The sequence below is a fragment of the Nothobranchius furzeri genome, chromosome 12 (genome assembly GCF_043380555.1).
Source record: "Nothobranchius furzeri strain GRZ-AD chromosome 12, NfurGRZ-RIMD1, whole genome shotgun sequence".
Classification (NCBI taxonomy): domain Eukaryota; kingdom Metazoa; phylum Chordata; class Actinopteri; order Cyprinodontiformes; family Nothobranchiidae; genus Nothobranchius; species Nothobranchius furzeri.
The window spans coordinates 3,815,068-3,838,440 of record NC_091752.1 but is presented as its reverse complement, the minus strand read 5'-3'; the positions used below and the strand labels follow the sequence as shown (position 1 = coordinate 3,838,440).

The following is a 23,373-nucleotide window of genomic DNA, read 5'->3' as shown; positions in this document are numbered from 1 at the left end:
AACTAGCTGGCCGCAGGAAAAAGGCAAAGGAATAAGGCAGATGATCAAAAGAAGGGGGGATGTAACATCACACCATGCGCTAATGCGCACATCCACTGAACAGCCGAGCAGGATGTGTTGGTGAGTGGGCCGCATGATGGCAGCGGAGTGGGCGTCAGGCCGAGAGTATGAAGAACACCCAAACCTTCCATAGCAGGGTCTATGCACGTACGCCAACACTTCACACCATACTAATGAGCTGCACCAGCAGGATGGGACCACCAGCACCGAGGTTTTCTATTATCTGTCATATGACAGTGTCTGGATTGGAAACAGCAAGTTGGCGCCCCCTGCAGCTGCAGGCGCTCCGTGCTCCGTGTGTCTATGAAGAACAGGAAGGGGAGGGGTGCGGCGGGGGAATTCACCTCTGCGTCTTTCCCAAATAAATGAGCGGGTAGGGGCTGAATCAACTGTATTAACATGGCTAAAGTCAATCACATCTTAACGTTCTTCCATATTTCATTCATAATATCATAAACACAGGCCTATCATTCTTTCAGGTTTCTCTGAATTGTGTGAAATGGCCGAATAAAAAAAAGGAAAAACAAAACGATTTTGTGGTCACCCCCCCATCAAGGTCAAATTGTTTAGTCCTGACTAAAGGAAACTTATTGAGTCAAGAGCCAAACAGAAGAGATGAACATAAAAAAGCTAAAACCACCAGGTGCCCCATTCAGGGGGAAAAAAAGAAAAAAGAGGAGAAAGATAAAGGTAAGTAGCTCTCATGATGCATGTTTTCAATTTTTTGAACCAGTTAACTGGAATTTTAACGGTTAAATTTGGTCAACTAATTGCTAACAGAGCTAATAGGGCTGAAATATTGAAACGAATATTCAAATGGTTCGAAAAAAGTCCTTGAATCGTTTTTTACTGATTCAAACTAGGAATTGTTAAATGCTCACTGCAGCCCGTGGCCTGCCTGAACAACAACAAACACATGTTGATCATGTTCACATAATAATAAATAAAACAATTCTACAAGCAGAAGAAAACACCCCAGTCACCACTAACTATCCTGTTTATTTATTGCAGATGGCTGCACTGATTATTTTTTACATGATTTGTTCTGTAAAAGTTGGCATTTTTGTTAGTCTACAGTTTTTTATGTCAGTTTAAATTACAATTTCAGAGGCCATTCTAAAATATTATGGATCATGAGATCTATTGGAGATCTACCCCAACTTTTGGACTGCTCTGCCAGTCACTGTGGCTCAAGTTGAGAGGAGCTTTTCAAAACTTGATCAAGTCATACCTGAGGTCACCTATGTTTCAGGGGCGGCTCACTAACCTGGCTCTGATTAGTATCAATCACTCAGTAGGGGAGCAGATTTCATGTGATGACATTATTGATGATGTTGCATCAAGGTTAGGTTTTAATTTTAGTTTGTGTTTTCTGTTCTAAGTGCAATGCTGTAGTGATTATCTTTAGTTTGTTATGTGTGAAATATTTTTGCTATTTAGAATATTTATTATCTATTATGTTCATATATTCTTAATATTTAGTTATTGTTTGTTTTTGTATAGTTGATTCTATATATTTTGATACAGTACATAATGTATAGTGCTTTACATTCTGACAACTTCATAGTAATTAATGTAAATATGTGCAACTTAGAAAAATGAATGTTCAGTAGTCGTTCTAATAAAACATGCCTGTTTGTAGAAAACATGCGTGTGTTCATGCAGGTGGGGTGGTGGTGGTGGTGGTGGGGGGGGGGGGGGGGGGGCGCTCAAAGGGGGCCTCGCCCGGGGAGTAATTCGATGTAGAACCGCCACTGGGACCAGGTCTCCATGTCAGGAGCCATTTAGGAGTTTCTAGGTGGATTCAGGGGAATCCAAAGTTAGAGCAACGCAATGTTCACGCGGTAGTCACGTCCAGCTGCGATGCCGGAAACACGACGTAATCTAATGTTTAAGGGATAATATGCAACTTTGTCATATTTTTCAGACATTTTCTTGAGCCAGTATGTGCTAAAATGACCTGTTACAGGGTTAATGACACGGCACCAAGACCCCACTGCCCTGTGTGGCCAGAATACCGCAGTTGCAACACCAGAGTTGCCGGGCTGCTACCTGCTGGTGGAGGGAGCTGTGGAGTGGAGTGGAGCTGACGTCAGCTTCCAGCACGTTTCCTGTACGTTTTAGATCATGAACACAGCTGAGCTGCTCGACTTACCCCGGCTTTCCACGGGAGCCGTCAGCAGCACGTCATAGCTGCTGATAGGAACCGCTGTGGTCAACAGAACCTTTTCCACCAGAGCCGTCGGCAGCCGTCAGCTGCGCGAGTCGGCCGCGTCTCAGGAGCAGCATGTCGCGGCCTTTACGCGCCGGTTCTATTTTCTACGCGCGACGCCTCTGAAACGGGTCAAGTTCGACATTTTTGGGGAAGGAAAGACAGGAAATCGGACGCGGAAATGGAGAGAAGCTACAGAGATTTTCAGAATAAAGAACATACTGTTTTCCGGTTGCTTTACTTTTAAAAAAGGTTACTAACTGTGCGTCCCCGTGAGAAGTTATCACCTAGCTAGCGGTCTCCTTTGTTTTTCAGGTCCGTATTGGCGATTATAAAACGGACAGAACATAAAACACAAACCATGTTGTAGTTTTCTCCTGCTTGTTGTTGTGTTTACTGACGAAGTCACTCGTGTGACTTCGTGCTCTGTCGGTGACAGCTGCTCCCCTGCTGCTTCGCGTCTCGTGGGAAGGGCCAAGCAGCAGCTTACGCGAGCGAGACGTGCTGCTGCAGTAACGTGCTGCTGACGGCTCCCGTGGAAACACGGGGTTAGTGGTAAATCACTCCTCTAGAAACTAGTGAAGACTGAGGAGACATTCCAGCAGTTAGATTAAGGTGTTAAAAAGACAAAACACACAGCAAGAAGAAGAGTTTCAGATCCATCCCCTCATGTGAGAGATCACCACTTTCTGAATTTTATTGGCCATCTGATGCGTCAGTCAACAATACACTGCAAAAAACAGGTGGGTTAGGACAAGGGCAGATTTCATTTAAGCCTAATAACCTTTAAAGCAGGTGGAGCCGACTCGTCCTGGCAAAAGCAGTGTTGGTTTTTATATGTGACTGATTACATGGGTGAGAGGTGGCGGATCGAGCTTGGACTCACTGATAAGACGTTCAACCACAAACTATCACGCAAACGTGTAAACGGAGCTACGGTAACTGACGCAGCCGCTTCTACCTCGCTGCAGTCTTGAAACTCAGAGGGTGATGTCGAGGGTTCGTGTTTTCTACGTCTGACGGGAGGGGTCAGCGTTTCAGGCTGAGGTGCAGGTGCGGTTCATGATGTCATCAGAAATATCCGAGCAGTTGTTGGTCTGCAGCACAGGTCCAGACTGTTAGTCCAAGGTCCTTCACCGCTTTAGTTAAACAGCAGCTCAAGTGTCAGAGGGGGAGTGGCAAACAAAGTGCTCACAGTTGCCCCCCCCCCCCCCCCCTAAACCAAAGAGGAAAACAGCATAAATTCTGTTTTACAGCCTTTAACTGCTGAGCCATCAGCTGATGATCACTAACACAGCATGACGCCGCTGTCTCACGTCTGCATGCTCACTGGAGACCCTCCCCTTTAGTGTTCGCCAAAGCTAATGAGACAAACGGGAGGAAGCGTCCCTGCAGGACATCAGAGGACAACAGACGTGTGTAGTAGGGAGGGACAGACCTGAGTGAGGTGCAGCCCGGAGGACAGACAGCTGAAGGCACAGACAGCTGGAGGGAAACCTGAGCACCTCGGAGGGGGAATTAACCCCTTCTGGGTCAGATCAGGGGGGGGGGTGCAGATAAAGACATCCGACACGTTACAGATCAGATCAAATGCACCAAATGATTCTGTCCCTGTAACCAAGCGAGATGCTCAATTTTCTTCAGTTATCTAGAAGAAGTGTCTCAGTGACACGACGAGGTCACCATGTCCCAGTTTTCCGCTCAGCGCCTCTCAAGGGAGAAATGAGCATCTGCTTTCTTTGTAGCCGTGTCGCCGCTGAGGCTAGAGGTGGACACGAGCTTTGGCTTCGGGAGGGCCAGCACTTCTGATGGTCTGTCTGTGACCTACATAAGAGAGCTTCCACTGACCCACTGCCTTGTTTGACCACTCGGCCACGACGGTCACCTGGTGAGTCGATCAACAGGCTGGCTTTGATTTCGCAGTGCAGAGTAAACAGACCGCCGTGGTGTGATGCTTTCAGTCAGAGTCTGTGTGAATCCTCTAAAACATCCGCTCCATCTCCACCTTCTGCTGCTCCAGACACTTTTACATCTAAAGTCACAAAAGCAGCTCCTGGTTTCTCATCTCCTCTTCAAATGTTCTCCTTTAACACACAAAAACTGAACTGTTTGCATATTACAATACTTAACGGGACTGTTTTGCCACTCTGAAGTGTGTTTTTGAGTAAAGGTCATCGTTTTCACCCAGCTAGCTGTAGATGGCTTCTTGAATGGCCTCAGCTTGGAGAAACTTAGCAGTCATCTCCAAACGGCTCCAACCTCCTACAGCTCAGGGCTTCGTGTGAATGTTATTTTTGGGAACTTTAACACCGCGGACGTGTTTGTTTTACAGCGATTTTGTTAAAAATGTTAAGAACTTCTTGCAGGTCTGAGAGCCTCTCTGCTACAGAAAGTCTACATTTTGCTTGTAAATAACAGGCGGTGTAAGACGGATGATGTCAGCGTCCATTTTTATCACAATCACTTTCTTGTATTTATTACAACAACGACGAAATCAAATTGCAGTTTTGGGCATAAATCTATCACCGTGTGCAGTCTAGATTCTTACAAACACAAATATTGCTCTACGAGACCTTAAAATAAATAAACAGACAATATTAGCATCAGTTATAATCAAAACATGAACAGATTCAACTTTCATTCATTCTGTCTTTATTTCTACTGGCGTTTTTCCAACAGGATCCAAATATGGTCAAAACTTCACTTCCATGTCTCAGATGTTACTCTGTTTTGACTAATTTCTGTTAAAGTTTCAAGCTTTTATAAAAATTTCAGAAATTTTCAAGGAAGACAAACGTTGCCTCCCGTGTGTCGAGCCCATAAGAAGAGCACGAGCCGTCAGCGCACGCAACGAGGAAGTGCACGTGCGCTCTAAACCAGGTCTGAACCAGGGCTAGACCAGTAAAGTGAAGCATGCTTTTGGCTGCTTATAATTTTCACAATGTCCGGTTTGCACCGATATGTTCCGAGTCCCGAGTCCGCACAGATGTTTTACCGGAACGTTTTACCGCGCCCTATAACCCGGTGTGCCTTTTGTATGAGTTAAACACCAAAAAGACACCCGTAACTGAAGCTGTGCCCTACACAGGGGTGGACATTAACTTCAAAACCAACCGGCCAGCCGGGCCGGTAACTCTGAAAATTTACCGGCCCCGCCAAGAATCTACCGGCCCCGCTGGTCAGCTGCCAAAACGAGTCAAAATAACAACTGAACCGTTTTAAATGTAATAAACCTTTATTTTGTACACATTCACAAACATAATAACGTATTCGAGTTTGAATTTGTTTATTCCCTCAACAAAACTCGATTTTGTCGTCGCATACTTCCGGCATACAACGCAGTACATCACCAACTCCGCTTTGCTGTACTCGAGCCATTGGCTGTGTTCGAGATGAGCCAATTCTGCTCAGATTAGACCAGCGGTGATCGGCGAGCAGTGCATGCCGGTTAGATTTGTGTCCGACTTGACGCCGACTTGCTCTGACGTCATGCCTACGTAGGCAACGATAACCTTGTGAGATCAAGGCGGCCGCAAATTTTGGAGCAAGGCGCTGCAGTTGCTCTCCCTCGGCTGCAAAACCTAGAGGATGACGGGAAACGCCTGGCTCTCACCTGATCTAAGATCTGATTGGTTCATATTCTGATCCAAACATCCGGTGGTAGAACATGAAATGTTAGTTGGTCACATGTATTCTGTAAATCATGTTACGTTGATGATGACAACAATATAGGCCATAAGGAGAAAAGTGTTTTGTGTTCTTTTGTCACGTTTCCTATGAGCACACTGAAGCTACAGCTGCTAACCTTTACTTATTATTACAGTCAGGTCTCCATATACAGTATATGATATCCACAAGCACGTGAGGATGTGTTTCAGCTGCTAACAGGCACCAGAATTAAAATTGAACAAGTGTGAATGCTAACGCGATATCTTCAGCCACCGTCACCCCCGAGCTACACATGCAGGAAATCTGTCCGACTTACGCCGGGGACACACCGGCCGCGGAAGCGCTGCGAAGCGAATCGCTCACGAAATTCGGCCGCTGCTCGCCGCTCCTCAGTTCAGATCAGACGCGCCCCAGTCGAGGCGCGCCTCGGCTCAGCTGTAGTTTTTCTTTTAAACACTTGGTGTCCTCCATTTCCTCTCTGCCTTTTCTCAGCTCTTTTCCTACGTTTGAGTGTTTGTGCGCGTGCGCGCGCGCGTGTGTGTGTGTGTGAACCTATGGTATGAGTTGTTTCTGCCAGTTGAATCTCTTGGAACCCGCTCCAATTCTGCAGCTGTATCCTAGCAGTTTCTTCCGACATGGGTACGTAAACAATCATGTTTTTCGGGGGTCGTACAGCTCCTTGTGTTTCTCAACTTCCATAATTAATTTAAAGTCATCCATCCTAACTGCTTGCCTCAGACTTTCTGCCTCTCTGTCCTGTTTGCTCTGGTGAAAAGACACCCAAAACCACTCCCCCCTTCACGTGGTCACACACGCACACAAGTTCGATGTGTGTGTATGTGTGTGCGTGTTCGTGTGGTTTTTCTGCAGTGTCTGTTTACGAACACATTTGACTATTGCGGAATTTTATTTTGAAATGCTTTATTTTGTTAACTTTACCGGCCTGCCTCTTATGTCTACGTTTGACTTCCTGCCAGAATTGACGCGATTCACCCGCGGCTCGCGAAAAAAATAGAGCCAACGCCGAAATGATCGCTGCACGGCGCGGGCTGGAGCGCCGGCGCGCGCCGGCGCGAGGCGATTCGCGGCGCTTCGGCGGCCCATGTGGTCTATAGAATAGCTTAACAAGGGCGCCGAATGAAGGCGGTCCCATTTTCGCGGCGCTTCGCGGCGCTTCCGCGGCCAGTGTGTCCCCGGCCTTAAACGCCGGCTTTCAGCCACGCCCCCTGCTGCTTCCGTCTGCTCTCGCCTGTTTTCCAGGCGAGGCGCTGCTCAACTCGAACACGGCCATTCTCTGCGCCTCCCGTCTTCTTTAAACCGCCAAGAATCATTCCACCTACGCACACGCTTCTCTACTCCATAACGTTTTGAACTGTCTCGCTTCTCCTCACCAGTTTTAAAGCGTTTTGCCGGAGATTTCAACAAGAAATATCATCCCTGTGGTGGCGCGATCTTCCTGCGTGCTTGTGTGTTTCTAGCGTGGTTCCACTTCGTCTTTAATAGTGAACTTATAGTTCACGTGACTATAAATAGAATCGTGCAGTACGTGCACGAATCGTACACGTGCAGAACGTGACTAGAGGCGCGCAGGTTCACGCGCACGAAACTAAAACGGCGGCTTCCTACAGGGCGGGGCCATGATGTAGGTGAAAGCCGGTGTGTAAATGACAAATAAAGCTTGGGCGCCACCCGGACGGTAAGTCGTCAAGTATTTACCGCCCGACGAGAAAATTTTGCGCCATTGGCGCTCGGGCGCTTTAAAGGTCCACCCCGCTATAACACGGTGCGCCCTATGGTCGTGAAAGTACGGTACTAAAACAGACAGATGTTCAAAACCAATTTGGGCTGAATAATAAAAATATATATACACATCTACTTTTACGAAGTAAATACATAAGATAATCACAGAACTAAATGCCAACTCGATTCATATTCTTATTCCATTTGCAGTGGTCTCTAGTAGCAATGAATGCCTTGTAAGTTGTTCGATAGGGGGAAAAAAAGCTCTGGTGCACCTGTTTGAGGATGTAGAATTCAGCTGGAGGAGAAAGCAGCTTCAGACGACAGGATTTGTCATCTGATATTTCTGATATTTGGACATCTCTCCTCTGACTGGCCAACAGCAACACGACTCTATAAGTGACTGTTTGCTCTGCAACGTTGATGTTTTAACTCCACAGATAAGAGTTGCTAATGCTAATGGTTAGCTTCCGTTAGTAGAGACTTTCTCTGCTGTTTCCTGGACGTTAAACCAACAACAGCCTTCCCCGTCGTGAGTCATGATGGTTGAGTCCGTGAATGTTAAATGACACTGTGACGTAGATCTGTCAGGCTTTTCTAATCCTAGAGATTCACCGTCTGTTGCAGGAGATAGGTGTAGGAGACTATTTCCACGTTTAAAGACTCAGTGATTGATAATTTTCATCAATAATAATTATTTTTCAGTGAAACTGCTCTTTAAATGAACCCAATTAAAATAATATTCAAACATACGACTTTAACTAGCCATTAGCTTATCAATCCTGTCAGACATGAACCGTTTCTTTTCACAGAGGCTATTCAGGAACACATTTAAAGTGGGTAGGATAATTATAACTTTCACACAGGAACACTGAAGCATTGAATTTGGAGAACCTTGTAGGTTTGTACCAGCTGCAGAAGACACAGCAAACAAGAAATTAAAATGATTAATTATTTAGAACAAATTTTGTTTTATTATCATTTTAAAATCTGTCTCAATCCTAAATTGAGCAAAGAATAACAAAAAAAGCAAATAACATGATAAATGTATTTTATGGTAACCATAGTTGCTGCTGCAACACAGTGCTGGACATCAGTAAACACTCCAATAAGCTTACTGGTGCACTCTTTTCGAGCCCTTTCCTTAAACTGGTTCCCATTTGCTCATTTCCTAAATGTTCTGTACAAGACCCCTGATGCCCGCCCCCCCCCCCAAGATTCAGTCCAATTACAAAAAAGGAAATAAGAGAATATCTAAACAAATCAGGGTACAAATGACTCCCTTCATCAGCCAAATTGAAGGTGACAACTGGCAGGCCAGTCCAGTGCTGGTTGGAGAGGCCATTGTGCAGTTTACTGGTGGCTAGCCCTCGCCTAATCTCCCATTTGCTGGCTCCCGTCTCCCAGTCTGTCACCCTGCCAGCAACATGGAATTTGCAGCTCCATTTGGGACTGCTAAAAAAGGCAAGGCAGCCCAAGTGGAGGAGGTGCAACCAATGGCGTCTGACCTGTCCAGTTGCTTGCTGTAAAATAAGGAGGTGGAAGGAGGGGGTAGGGGGTGACATAATGTTGCTTTCCTCCCCGTCGAACGCGTCCACCATGCTGCGCACAAACCTGTGAATATGGAACTAATCAACCAACGGCAGTCGCTGCTTAAGGGTCGGGAACGCCACGCTCCACAGTGCGTTTCCCAGGACAGAGTCCTCCGCCTGGAAGCTCTTGCTCCGCCTCAGCGAAGGCAAAGTGAGCGGCCGAAACGAGCGCAACAACAAACAAACTTCAGCAGCAACGACAGGCAGAGCAGGAGGAGGATGGAGGGAGAGGGGTGAGAGGAAAACCAGGCAGAGAATTCAGATCCTGTATGAGAGATGGGATTTACTACCCTTCCTAAAAAATAAATACTAAAAATCTTTGTTTAGTATTAGAAACCGAGCGTAAACAATCCGAAACTCTGTTGAGGGATGCTGAGAAGAAAGGCCCCCTCTGAGGGGTTTGTTTTTAACGGTTGTGTTTCCCATAATTCCTTCAGACGTTTCTGGATGTGCCGACTGCGCAACAAACATTTTCTCCTTCCAAAGCTTCTGCTGTAACCGAAGCGCCCTACAGCACAAACACCGGCTCTGCTCTGCATCCATGTTTCTAAAAACACCTGCTCACATTTTTTTCTGCCTCATTTGAATGAAAAACTTAGTAAAATCTCCCCGAGGCTGCAGCCATGTTTAACGTCAGCGAGAGTAAACCAAGCTGCTCGGCTGCTGAAGCATCAATCCCGTCGGAGCGCTTCACTAGCTTTTGGAGGAGCTCATTTCTCCTCCATGACGTTCGTGGCCCGCCACAGGACGTCTTCGTCAGAAGATTAGGTGGAAGAAACTAACCGCAGCTGAAAAGTAATAAACGCGTTCGCCGCAGAAACACTCGCAATATTAAAAAGAGCAGTTGGGAAATATAACTTCTCGATTTCAGGCACGAGGGAAATAACCCGGATTTGCTCTAAACAAAGGTGATAGAACTTCTGCACCAGAAAGCCAAACGACCATTTATTATCAATGCCCAATGCAGGCGCTTAGGTTGTGGACTTTGTGGGAAAAACTATCCCAAGAAGCACAGACCTCCATCATTTATCAATGCAAGAGAAGAACTTCACTTAAACCTCATGTTTCCAATATACAGGGTGGGCCGTTTCTATGGATACACCTTAATAAAATGGGAATGGTTGGTGATATTAACGTAGGTGAGGGGGCAAACTTTTCAAGATGGGTGGTGACCATTTTAATGTCGGCCATCTTGGATCCAACTTTTGTTTTTTCAATAGGAAGAGGGTCATGTGACACATCAAACTCATTGGGAATTTCACAAGAAAAACGTTGGTGTGCTTGGTTTTAACGTAACTGTATTCTTTCACGAGCTATTTACAAGTTTCTGACCACTTATAAAATGTGTTCAATGTGCTGCCCGTTGTGTTGGATTGTCAATGCAACAATATGCCACAAACAGGACATTAATATCAACAGCCATTCCCATTTTATTAAGGTGTATCCATATAAATGGCCCACCCTGTAGTGGGCGGGGCCCAAGTGGTGGCAGAAAGTTCCAAAAACCTATTTGGTCATCTTACACTAATAAGCTAACACTCAGTAAATAGAGACATGACCTTGTATACTTTATAGAAAATCATAGTCTATGCAGACAAATTTAAGGCCAACAAATCTTTAGATAACTTGAATGCGGTCATATCCGGAACATTGAACTGAGATTTGTTGGTAGATACTTGAGCAACGTGCTCCCGAGCCAGACGCAGGCACCTAAAATGAGAAAGTACAGAATCGCGGTAGCGTGTTTCATGATGGGACAGCTGGGTGTATAAGCAACTGAAGCATTGGTCGCTTTGTGTGTCGTGAGCTTATAAGTGGTACACTCGAGCTGTGTGAAGAGCTGCCATGCCAGGCCACACAATTACAAGAAGCAAAAACTTGATAACTTGTTTTAAAGGACTACTGTTTACTTTTACTTCATTACTAATGTGTTGAAGTAGTGCTACGCTTACTCAAGTGTTGCATTTCCGGCAGTAACGAAACGGCTGTGCTCCGTTTGTTACCTTTGAGGACGCACGGAGCTACAAAGTCGATTGTAAACAATTTGTGAAAACACTAATCTCTAGCCTCCTTCACAAGGTTATCCTGTAAGGGATGCGTTCAATGTCGTTCTTTTTATCCATCCTCTTTACTCGGCGTCCCCTAGCAACGCGAGTCATACTCTCCAGATGGCGCCGGGGGCCGTGGTTGACAGGCGGGTCACTTGTCAGACAAAGGCCGATGTGGGCCACAAGAAACAAGCTAAACCACAACATACTGAGGGTGAACTGTACCTAAGTGGCTGGGTTAGTATGTAAAGGTGCATTATGTAGAAATGAAGTAAAATTGACATCCTGTGGTAAAATTTGGTTACTGCAACCACTTTAAACATCTCTGGAGCTTTTTGCCGGCCGTCGTCAAAGAGTCAAAGACTGCACCTCTAACCAACAGCTTATTGGGTTTCAGTTATGGATTTAGCGTTACAGGGATCATGCGCCTGTTTGATGGCGGTAAATACAAAGCAGAATAATCTTCTCAAGCTTTTATCTGTCGGAATAGAAATGAGAGAGGAAGTGACCTTTGCTTTTATAAATATCGTTGCGGAAGACTTCCCATTAAGCCAATCACATTTGTTTATGGGTATGCTAGTTAGGGACCCCCGAGTTCAACTGTGCAGGTGGTTTTACATGGAGACGGGAGCTACGTCTGACATACAGAGAAAAGCATTCAAGGAGCAGTATGGAAGATTCTAGTGAGATTTTTATGGTGAGAAAACCCCAAAAGAGTCTAATGTTTCAGTTATTTTGGAAGGAGGGTTACACTGAAACTGAATACTGATGTTTCATATCCAGCTGGCTGTGGGGTTTTCAAAACAAACAAGGGAGGGGCGTAACTACTAAATACATAAACAAACTACTGTTTACCATCAGTGAGTGTGGGGGTGCCACATCTCCTGCGAGCTAATGCTGCAGCGCCGACGATTGTAATTTTACGACGACCGACAAAAAGCTCCACAGCTGTTTAAAGTGGTTGCAGTAGCCAAATTTTTTATCACAGGATGTCCTTTTATTTCATTTCTACTTATTGCACCTTTAACTCAGGCATCTTTTTCTCGTCTCTGCTAGAGTTCTCTACTCACCCCCGCCAGCCACTGGATTGTTTAGGCTAGGTTGGACTGTATGCATGACAAGCTTCCCTCATGATGGACGGTGTCCCAACACTCACACGGGAACCCTGATCCACCTGCCTCGTTCTAACAAAACAAACTAGTGCTGGTCTCTTAGCCCCAAGAGCCGCAACATCACCATCAACCGCCCAAACGGACACCACATGATGCAGGATGGGTAGTTTTGGTCAAACGTTTCCCTTCCACTTGCTCATATCTAAATCCATACCCCCTCTTCATATCACTAAAGCGGTTGGGGGTGGGGTTGGAAGTGAGGGGGGTGAAATCACAGGACTCCAAAGACAGCTGCAGCTTATAAGGAATGTGAGGGGCCTCAGCCAAGAGCGCAGGCAGGGAAACCATACCATATATGGCAACAGAGGCAGAATCTAATTTTTATCAATGAGCAGTGCGGGCTGGAGAGTGGATTAACATGCAAAGGTTGATCTCCCATCCCTGACGGAGGATGGGGCGCGTTAGTTAGCTCCTGTAAAAACAGCACGTGGCCAACCGGGCCTCGCAAGTGTCCCGTCTTCAAAGAAGCACGCTCGAGGCTGTGTCAACAGTGGAGGGGAGTTGGGTTGTTCTGAAGGTGAGCACACAACGGTGAGCATGATGGAGCGTCTCTACGTCAAACTTTTAAGAGTTCGCTAAAGTTAAAACTTTATGCCAAAACAAACCCAATAAAAGTTAGAAGAGATTTAGCATTTTTAATTAAACCTAAAGTGAAAAATCCCCGCACTCAACGCAGCACAGGTTTAAGAATTAAACCGTTATCCCTGAACAAAGAAGAGCTCCATCCTAAAACGTAAAACAAACAGCAGGCTGTATGGTCCTCACCCTAACACAGGCCAGACCTGCGCTGATTTATGCTCAGGGGTGTTGGGAGGTTCTCATGGGTGAAAGGTCAGCGAGGTAAAGTGTAGACTGCTTGATTCACTAAACCCTCCACATCTTATCTGACTCTCCTTTGGTCTGCAGGCCTTTGATGGACTAGAAAGTGATGAAAATCTAACGAGCCCAAACCAGAAACATACTACAAATCTGTTTACAAGAGGGATTTTTATTTCCACTGCCGTTTGTGGGTCTGATTTATTTGCTCCCTTGTCTGCTGGCCTTTTCTGGAGAGAGTTCCTATTCTATTCATTAGTAACTCACTACGGTGTTCCATCTTTCTTCCCTCAAACTCCCCCTGCAACATCTGTCTCCATTAGAGACTTGCTTGGTTTTAACAGAATCTATTTTGGGCAAAAACACTGTTGTTTATAGTTTAACAGCTGCCAGACATTACAGTCATGTCCCACTTCCTGTTCTCACCTTAGAGTCACCCATGGTCTCTGACTCGGACACCTGGTAGGTGAGATCCGTCTCCTCGAAGCCCATGGCGCTCATGCGCTGGTCCATGGAGGGGTCGGAGCGGGGCGGCGAGTCAGGAGAGTTGAGGCACGTTTGGATCAGGGCTTTGCCCGTTTCACTCGTGATCATGGGCTGGAGCTTTCGGGTTGCAAAAGTGTACACGTGACCCGTTTCGCTGGCCACGAGTAGCAAAACCTGGGTTCCCGTCAGGGTGGAGAGTTCATAGGCCTGGGAAGAGATGAATAACAAATAAATGTCATTTGATTTTGGTCAAATTTAGCTTTTTCTTAAAATGTGATTTATAGATAAACTGACATGGACACGGAAATAACTTGAAACGTACAAAAGTAATCAGACAAAATAAAATAACTGAAACTGTAAAACTGGCTTTAACTTAACGGATGGCACCCCTAGAAAAGACCATAAGAACACTTTAACAGACGGCTCCTTTAATCAGCATCAGGGGTGTTTGGTCTGTTTAAAGGCTAAAAAGTAGTCACAGTGCTGTTTGGTATCCGGGTGTGTACCACACTGGACATGGACCACCAAAAGCTGAGGGCAGAGTTGTCTCAGGAGAGTGCAAAGACAATTGTTGACCAGCATGTTAAAGGTAAAGGCTAGAAGACTATTGCCAAGTAGCTTAATGTCCCTCTGGCTTTAGTTGGACGTGTCATTCAGTGGTTTTAGGTCCACAGGACTGTAGACAACCTCCCTGGAAGTGAATGCATGAAAAGAAAAAGAAAAAAGAAAAACTGAAGAAAGGCTAATATGAGATGGATCAGAACAAAATACACAACTGTTCCAAATGTCCTTCAAACCTGAGACAAAGAAAGTTGATTTTCTGTAAATTCTTACTTTGGCCAGGATCAGTGTTTCGGGGATTAGGGATGTAAGAAAATATCGATATGGCAATATATCGTGATATTTTTTCTAACAATATTATATCGATATTAAAAAAAACCGTGTATCGGAAAAATCGATATGGCAATATATCGTGATATTTTTTCCTGCGATTATTACATCGATATTCAAAAGCCGTGTATCTAATTCTTGAAAGAATTTACATGCAAACTTTTGTGTATTTTCTTTTTGTTTTGTGCAATTCGATCGCCACCCGCTAGTTGGCAGCAGTGTGCAACAGGTTTTGTTTCCACCATTGAACTGTAACTTCCTCCATCATGGTTCAGATACTTCATGTTAAACATGTTACGTATCAGTTTGGACTGTTGAACATTCTTACAATAAATTCAGTAAAAAAAATGCTTGTAACGTCTGACTGAATGTATCGCAATATATCGTGATATATCGTATCGTCTCCCCTGTATCGTGATATGTATCGTATCGCCAGAATTTCAAAAATACACATCCCTGTCAGGGATAATTGTGGGTTTTTTCACTACTTTAACCAGAAGGTACCAACAACCTTTTCCACATCCGCAGCTAAAGAAAAGTTGGCTTGCTGTACCTGAGGGGGAAAGGATCCAACACTAGAATCTATACATACTCCTGAGGTGAACTGTGACATATTCCACAAATAACACTGAAAAAGGAGATAAGATTCCCAGAATAGAGTGTGTGTGACAGAGCTGAGAGACAGCAAAGGTCTGGTCTGCAAAGGCAAAGGGGGGTGGGTGTAGTAAAACCACAGATGATGGAGGACATGAGGTAGCTGGTTCATTACAACACAAGAAAACGCAGTGAATCTAAAACCTGCTGAAATTCAACTCCATCCGAAAACACCCCGACACTGCACTCCTAACGAACTCCCGAGAAAGCTTTATTTTCTCCAAATGAGTCATTGGTTTTGCGGAGGATGACTCTGGTGCTTGTGAAGGCACGGTGCCATCACCGTTAGCTTGGCTCGCACAACAAAAGACGAAGTTGACAGATGAGCCGCTGTAAGCTGGAGTACAGCCTTCTGTCAGACACTGAGGAGATTAATCACATTCAAATTTAATGGGCAGCAATAAACCCACAAATGTCCTTATGTCCTCTGCAACACACATACCTTCTGAAACATCACCGTCTGTGCTGCATTCAAGTTTGATACGTAATAAGACGCCACGCCTCCTTTACCGACACCTATTTATGAGCCATGCACCAGCTACCTGGGGGGTCTACAGCAACACTGCCTCATGCTTGGCAAACCTCCAAAGAGGACTAGATTATTAACCTGCGTGTGCCATGCAGCAGCATAAACTAGACCTCCACTAGGCTTTAATACGTTCATCACCTCTGCCGACATTTACAAGCATTTACAGCAGCAGGTGTGGAGCAACTGTGCTGGGGTGCAACTGGTTTTTACCGCCCTGCTGCAGGTGCCAAATAATCCTGTTTGTTTTATTTACAAGTAATAATTGTTCAGGCATTGTCAAAACTTTGGCCTTATGAGAGAAGGGCTGCTGGTTTGTCTCCTGTTATATCACTTTGAAGAATACTAATATATGTATATATATATAATTGACTCCAGCTACAGGGGGATCACACTCCTGAGTCTCCCTGGTAAGGTCTATTCAGGGGTTCTGGAGAGGAGGGTCCATCAGATTGTCAAACCTTGAATTAAGGAGGAGCAATGAGGATATTGTTTAGTTTCATTTCCTTCAACAGGGACAGACACAAGTGCATAGACAAACAGTAAAACCACAGTCCCATGTTTGTAGCAAATTGCTTTAGCTATAGCTAATTTGCAGCATTTGTCCCTAGTTGAACTTTTACAATCATAAATTAAAGAGAAGGGAAAAAAAATATATATATATACACAATAAAATCACAAGAAAGTTACAATAATCAGTTTAAGACATAGAAAAATGATAACGGAAAAAACCAAATGACAGTTAACTCTATGAAACACGTGTGCAACGTTGCTGCAGGGACAGCCAGGATTTGGTTAGCTTTTTAAAAGCGTAAAAACCGGTGAGATTTCTAATTGACAGGAAGCATAGTCCACAGCCCTGCGCCTTTCACTGACAGTGGTCCGGGCAAAGGTGGTTTTACGGTACGGTACCTTGCAATTTCCACAGCTGCTCTGGTGCAGCTCGTTAGCTTAGTCACACAGGGGTTTTGGTGCCATTTCATTGATGCACTTGTCATTTTAAAAACCTCAAATTAATAAAACTTGTGATGTTAAAAAGCTGTAAATTGACAGTAAGTTACAATGATGGTATCGAATTGGCTTTTTGTCTAGAATCTTCAGAGCCCGGTTATAAAGGCGTTCCAGAGGTTTACGCGTGGTCTGGTTAGCCTGTGACCATGCCGTAGCTCCCCAAGACAAAATAGAACTTATTGAATTTTATTACAATAAGTTCAGTGCAAGATAAAAACAATAATAAAACAATCGGTAATACCGTCAGATGGAACGTATCGCAATATATCGTGATATATTGCACCGTCTCTCCAGTATCGTGATATATGTCGTATTACCACAATTTCGCCAATACACATCCCTCTTTCATACTATGGTCAATTTCACATTACATGGCCGATATCTTTGTTTTTTGATGCATCAAAAAAAGGACAATCAATGTATAATCTATTAAAATGTTCAAAATCAATCGCATTAATATTTACCGTTAATGCACTGATGAGGAACCTAAAAGGCAGAACTCTAAAGTAAGGAAGTAACCTTTTTTGTTTTTGATGATCTTCGTTCCTTTGTTGTTTTAATCATGTTTTAATTTTGATGTGATTTTCTTTGAGGTGGTTTCTGTGATAAGTGTGATATCCATCTATCTATCATTATATACACACACACACACACACACACACACACACACTCAACAAAAATATAAATGCAACACCTTTGTTTCTGCTCCGATTTTTCATGAGATGGACTTAAAAATCTAAAATTCATTCCAGATACACAATATTACCATTCCTCTCAAACATTGTTCACACATCAGTCTAAATGTGTGATAGTGAGAACTTCTGCTTTGCTGAGATAATCCATCCCACCTCACAGGTGTGCCACATCAAGATGCTGATCCGACATCATGAGTAGTGCACAGGTGTACCTTATACTGCCCACAATAAAAGGCCACCCTGGAATGTGCAGTTTTGTCTCACAGCAAAATGCCACAGATGCCACAAGCATTGAGGGAGCGTGACATTGGCATGCTGACAGCAGGAATGCCAACCAGATCTGTTGCTCGTGCATTGAATGTTCATTTCTCCACCATAAGCCGTCTCCAACGGCGTTTCAGAGAATATGGCAGTACATCCAACCGACCTCACAACCGCAGACGATGTGTAACCACACCAGCCCAGGACTTCCACATCCAGCAGGTTCACCTCCAAGATCGTCTGAGACCAGCCACTCAGACAGCTGCTGAAACAATTGGTTTGCATAACCAAACAATTTCTGCACAAACTGTCAGAAACCGTCTCATGGAAGCTCAACTGCATGCTCGTCGTCCTCATCGGGGTCTTGACCTGACTCCAACTCGTCGCCGTAACAGACTTGAGTGGGCAAATGCTCACATTCGATGGCGTCTGACACGTTGGAGAGGTGTTCTCTTCACGGATGAATTTCGGTTTACATTGTTCAGGGCAGATGGCAGACAGCGTGTGTGGAGTCGTGTGGGTGAGCGCTTTGCTGATGTCAGCGTTGTGGATCGAGTGGCCCATGGTGGTGGTGGGGTTATGGTATGGGCAGGTATCTGTTATGGACGAACACAGGTGCATTTTATTGATGGCATTTTGAATGCACAGAGATACCGTGATGAGATCCTGAGGCCCATTGTTGTGCCGTACATCCATGAACATCACCTCATGTTTCAGCAAGATCTGTACACAATTCTTGGAAGCTGAAAATGTCCCAGTTCTTGCATGGCCAGCATACTCACCGGACATGTCACCTGTTGAGCATGTTTGGGATGTGCTTGACCGGCGTATACGACAGCATGTACTAGTTCCCACTAATATCCAACAACTTCGCACAACCATTGAAGAGGAGTGGACCAACATTCCACAGGCCACAATTGACAACCTGATAAACTCTATGCAAAGAAAATTTGTTGCACTGAATGAGGCAAATGGTGGTGACGAGTTTGGTGGCAGGAGAATCTCGTCTCTGCTTTTTGCGGATGATGTGGTCCTCCTAGCTTCATCCAGCTCTGACCTTCAGCTCTTGCTGGGTAGGTTCGCGGCCGAATGTGAAGCGGCTGGGATGAGGATCAGCACCTCCAAATCTGAGACCATGGTTCTCGACCGGAAAAGGGTGGCTTGCCACCTCCGGGTCGGGGGAGAGGTCCTACCTCAAGTGGAGGAGTTTAAGTATCTCGGGGTCTTGTTCACGAGTGAGGGTAGGAGGGATCGGGAGATCGACAGGCGGATTGGTTCGGCGTCTGCAGTGATGCGGACGCTGAGCCGATCTGTCGTGGGGAAGAGGGAGCTGAGCCAGAAAGCCAGGCTCTCGATTTACCGGTCGATCTACGTCCCAATCCTCACCTATGGTCATGAGCTTTGGGTAATGACCGAAAGAACGAGATCGCGGATACAAGCGGCCGAAATGAGTTTCCTCCGTAGGGTGGCCGGGCTCAGCCTTAGAGATAGGGTGAGGAGCTCGGACATTCGGGAGGGACTCGGAGTAGAACCGCTGCTCCTCCGGATTGAAAGGAGCCAGTTGAGGTGGTTTGGGCATCTGGTCAGGATGCCTCCTGGACGCCTCCCTGGGGAGGTGTTTCGGGCATGTCCTGCCGGCAGAAGGCCCCCGGGTCGACCCAGGACACGTTGGAGAAGTTACATCTCCAATCTGGTCCGGGAACGCCTTGGGGTCCTGCCGGAGGAGCTGGTGGACAAGGCCGGGGAGAGGACGGCCTGGAGCTCCCTAGTTGGGATGCTGCCCCCGCGACCCGGACCCGGATAAGCGGAGGAAGACGAGACGAGACGAGAGACGGTGGTGACACCAGATACTGACCGGCTCTGAGTTCCCAGACCCCCAATAAAGCAAAAACTGCACATTCCAGGGTGGCCTTTTATTATGGGCAGTATCAGGTACACCTGTGCACTACTCATGATGTCAGATCAGCATCTTGATGTGGCACACCTGTGAGGTGGGATGGATTGTCTCAGCAAAGCAGAAGTGCTCACTATCACACATTTAGACCGATTTGTGAACAATGTTTGAGAGAAATGGTAATATTGTGTATCTGGAATGAATTTTAGATTTTTAAGTCCATCTCATGAAAAATTAGAGCAGAAACAAAGGTGTTGCGTTTAGATTTTTGTTGAGTCTATATACATACGCACACATATAAATAAAATAAACTTTACTTACTGGCAACAGAGACAAAAGTACTACCCGTTAACATGAAACCATAACTGAAGGAAAAGCACCAAGTAGACAGGAGGTGACAGATGTAAACATCATTTTATAATCGTATCAAACCTCTCTGAATCACATTTAATGTTTACATGACTGATATTTTCTAAGCCAAACATTTATGTTGCCAACTTCATGAATAATTTTGAATTACAGAGCCGGTCTTAGTCTGGTTCATGAAGATGCGGCGCATAAAAGATAAGCCATTTTTGTTTTTGTGATCACTCTCATTCACCATCTGTGGTTTTTGTTTCGCCGTCTGATCAACATGAGTAAAACACGTATGTATTATTTTAATGCAAACTGCAGGAACAATTTTCTGTATTTAACGTGCAGTGAAAAAAAAACCCCATCAAGACTGTCCAGTTATTCCAGTCATGCAATGGGACCGTTAAAAGCAAACGCTGCATGGGAGCACAATCCGAAACCTTAGCAGCAGATTAGGTTTTCGTGCAAATGTGCCAGAAATCCACTTTATGAGCTGCCGGTAGAAAAGTAAAGCTAGAAGAACTGGCACAACTTATCAGCCGCAGAGATGAATTTAAAATATTCTCGGTATGAAATTGTGTGCTATTGTCTATAAATGAAGTTTGCACGTGGAGCAATGTTCTTGCCACCTGTGGCAGTTAGACTCCAAATGTTAACAAGCAAAAAAATGAATTTGGGCACAAAAAAATTTTTTTAAACCAGATTTTGGTTTTAAAAAAATCCAAACAGCAGGTCAAGAGAAATGAAAATTAAAGTTTTAAAGAGTTAGTGACAAATTCAATTCAATTCAATTGAAGTTTATTTATATAGCGCCAAATCACGACAAGAGTCGTCTCAAGGCACTTCACTTAATAAACATTCCAATTCACAGTTCATTAAGCCAATGTTCTGTAGATACATAAAGTTCAGGGAAAAGACTCGTTGACCCAGTACTAAACCAGTTAATCGATCACAGGTGTTAGTAAAGAAGGGAGATTCAGTGCTTTTACATTGTTAAACATTAGGGAGGAAAACAGGAAGCCAGCAGAGCTTTTTCAGACTCTAGAGAACATAAAACATTTGCAGAAATATGCTTTAAATCAAATGAAACACTGCAGACTTTTTCCCTTGTGTGATAATGTATTTATGAGGGTCCAGACTTTCCAACATTAGCAAAACAAGAATTGAAAGAGTTTGCCCACAAAGTGGATTAAAAGGGATATTTCACTGCTAAGTGAAAATTTGTCTATTTCCGTATTCCCCAGAGTTGGATAAGTAAGAAAAAAGCATTTTGTAGCCAGCGCAGTAGTTCTGGTCTGGCAGTGGTCTGTCTGCTTTAGCTTGGCATAAACAATGCCTTTTCAACCACGGTAATATTCATGCAGCGGCGGGTTACAGCTGTGCTTTGTCGTAATGTAGTCCCAAGTCTAAATTGGCTCCTGGAAATTCTTTGTGTTACTTCTTACTTTTTATTTGCCGTTGACATTATTGAGAAAACCAGGAATAATTGGTATAATTATTAAATAATTTTTATCACTTTTGCACACAAAATGCTAGTTCCTGCTATCCATGTCCAATGTTTATGCTAAGCTAAAGCTGATGGACTGCTGCCAGACCAGGGGTCTCATTTATAAAACATTGTGTAGAATCCTTACTAAACCCGTACTTAAGCTCAGCTAAAAAAATGTACTTACGCCAAGCAGGTTTGGGACCTATAAAACACGATCTCCGCTTTATAAATCAGAGACAAACGAGAAAGGTCCGCAACTGTTTCTGAGTCATCCCGCCCTCGACACGCCCACTTTCTGCTATAAATGGTCAATACAAAGTGCCTTGCGGATCTCATGCACATCTATAAAGCTTGGTTTATGCTTGACGCATTTACTTTCCGCTTGGTGATGCGGCTCACGGCTGGAACGCGCTTCACAACTCGCAGCATTTATGGTTCGTGCGGCTCGTCTCTGCGGTGAGCCAATATTCTCCCAAACTGAATGGGGCAGCATGGAGCTCTACGGCAAACATCCAACACTACACCGTAGTAGAAGTAGAAATTACTGTTTACAACATGGCATTCCAGCATTTTTAACAGCATCCTCATCTTTTCTGACAGTGCGAGCTATTTCTCTCCAAGAATTATTAACAACATGTTGATCACGGTGATCTCTGAGAGCCGAATCATACAAATGTCTGTATTTACGAACCTCTGCCATACTAGTTCTTGCCGGTCCGCCATGTTTTTCCGCGTCCGTCCGCGTGGTTAGAAAATTTTCCGAGGTGCGCGTTGCGGAAATTCTGGGCCGTGCGGAGGCGTGGTGGAGGGGCGTGGTTGTTAAAATGACGCAACTTTTCCGCACGGATCCGTGCGGACGCGTCAAGCATAAACCAACCTTTAACCGGCTCATTTCAGCGCTCCGCCATTAAGATCACCACCGCAGATCAGGGAAGCGCCATTTCACAGAAGCAGAAACTGAGGTACCTGTGGGTGAGGTGGAGAAATGAAAGGAAGTGCTTTTGCAAAACAAATAAGAGAAAATCCACGGAGTGGCACAGCGTTGCTGAAGCCGTCAACACTGTGAGTTCTTCAGAGAGATCTGTGGTGGATATAAAAAAATGGTCTGATCGGGATTCGGTCCCCTGACTCTCAGGTTAAAGACATGCGCGCTAACCCCGTTTTGTGCGTAAGCAAGCTTTATAAATGAGGCCCCAGGAGAGTGCTTTCTCATTTATCCAACTCTGGGGAATACGGAAATAAACAAAATGGCACTTAGCCTGTGGGGAGAATGTGTCAATTTTGTTACGCATCCAGTGGACAGTCTACTAGAATCTTTTGGTAATTACACTATCATTTGACCTTTGAGCTTGGTTGATATCCGGTTCTTGGTACAACATTATGCTGAAAAGTTTGATCCCTGCAATGTTTTTTTTTTTTTTTTGTAATACTTGGCATTTTTGCCTGCTGTATTATTCCATGCATCAAATCTTGTATTTCTAATATGATTAATGTTTCACTTGTACAATACTCTGCTTTGATTATGATGATGATGATGTTGAACTTTACTTTACTGGACAACTGACTTAAACAATAGATACCCTACTTTACTGTACAAGAGGTTTTTTTATTCTATTTTCACTGCTTTTAGACAGCTTACTGATTTAGTTCACTTATATCCCATTGGTGTTTATGATCATCATGATGACAGTTCATCTCCCTTCTACCCATTCCCTTTTCCTTAAGTCATGATTCATGAAGGTCTCATAGAAAATGGTAACAAGTTATGAGTAGTGGATAAAAATTTTCATGCATGTTATGTAT

The 23,373-nt window shown here is 44.6% G+C and overlaps 1 protein-coding gene across 5 annotated transcripts in view; it reads right to left on the bottom strand.

The window, feature by feature from the left end:
* LOC107375408 (serum response factor) overlaps positions 1-23,373 on the bottom strand; it is a 50,365-nt gene that overhangs the window by 11,583 nt on the left and 15,409 nt on the right. For all 5 annotated transcript variants that reach the window (XM_054750841.2, XM_015943916.3, XM_054750840.2 and 2 more), the window contains exon 2: positions 13,736-14,002. In XM_054750841.2, coding sequence (XP_054606816.1) covers positions 13,736-14,002 — 267 coding nt within the window. The remainder of the gene's footprint in view (positions 1-13,735; positions 14,003-23,373) is intronic.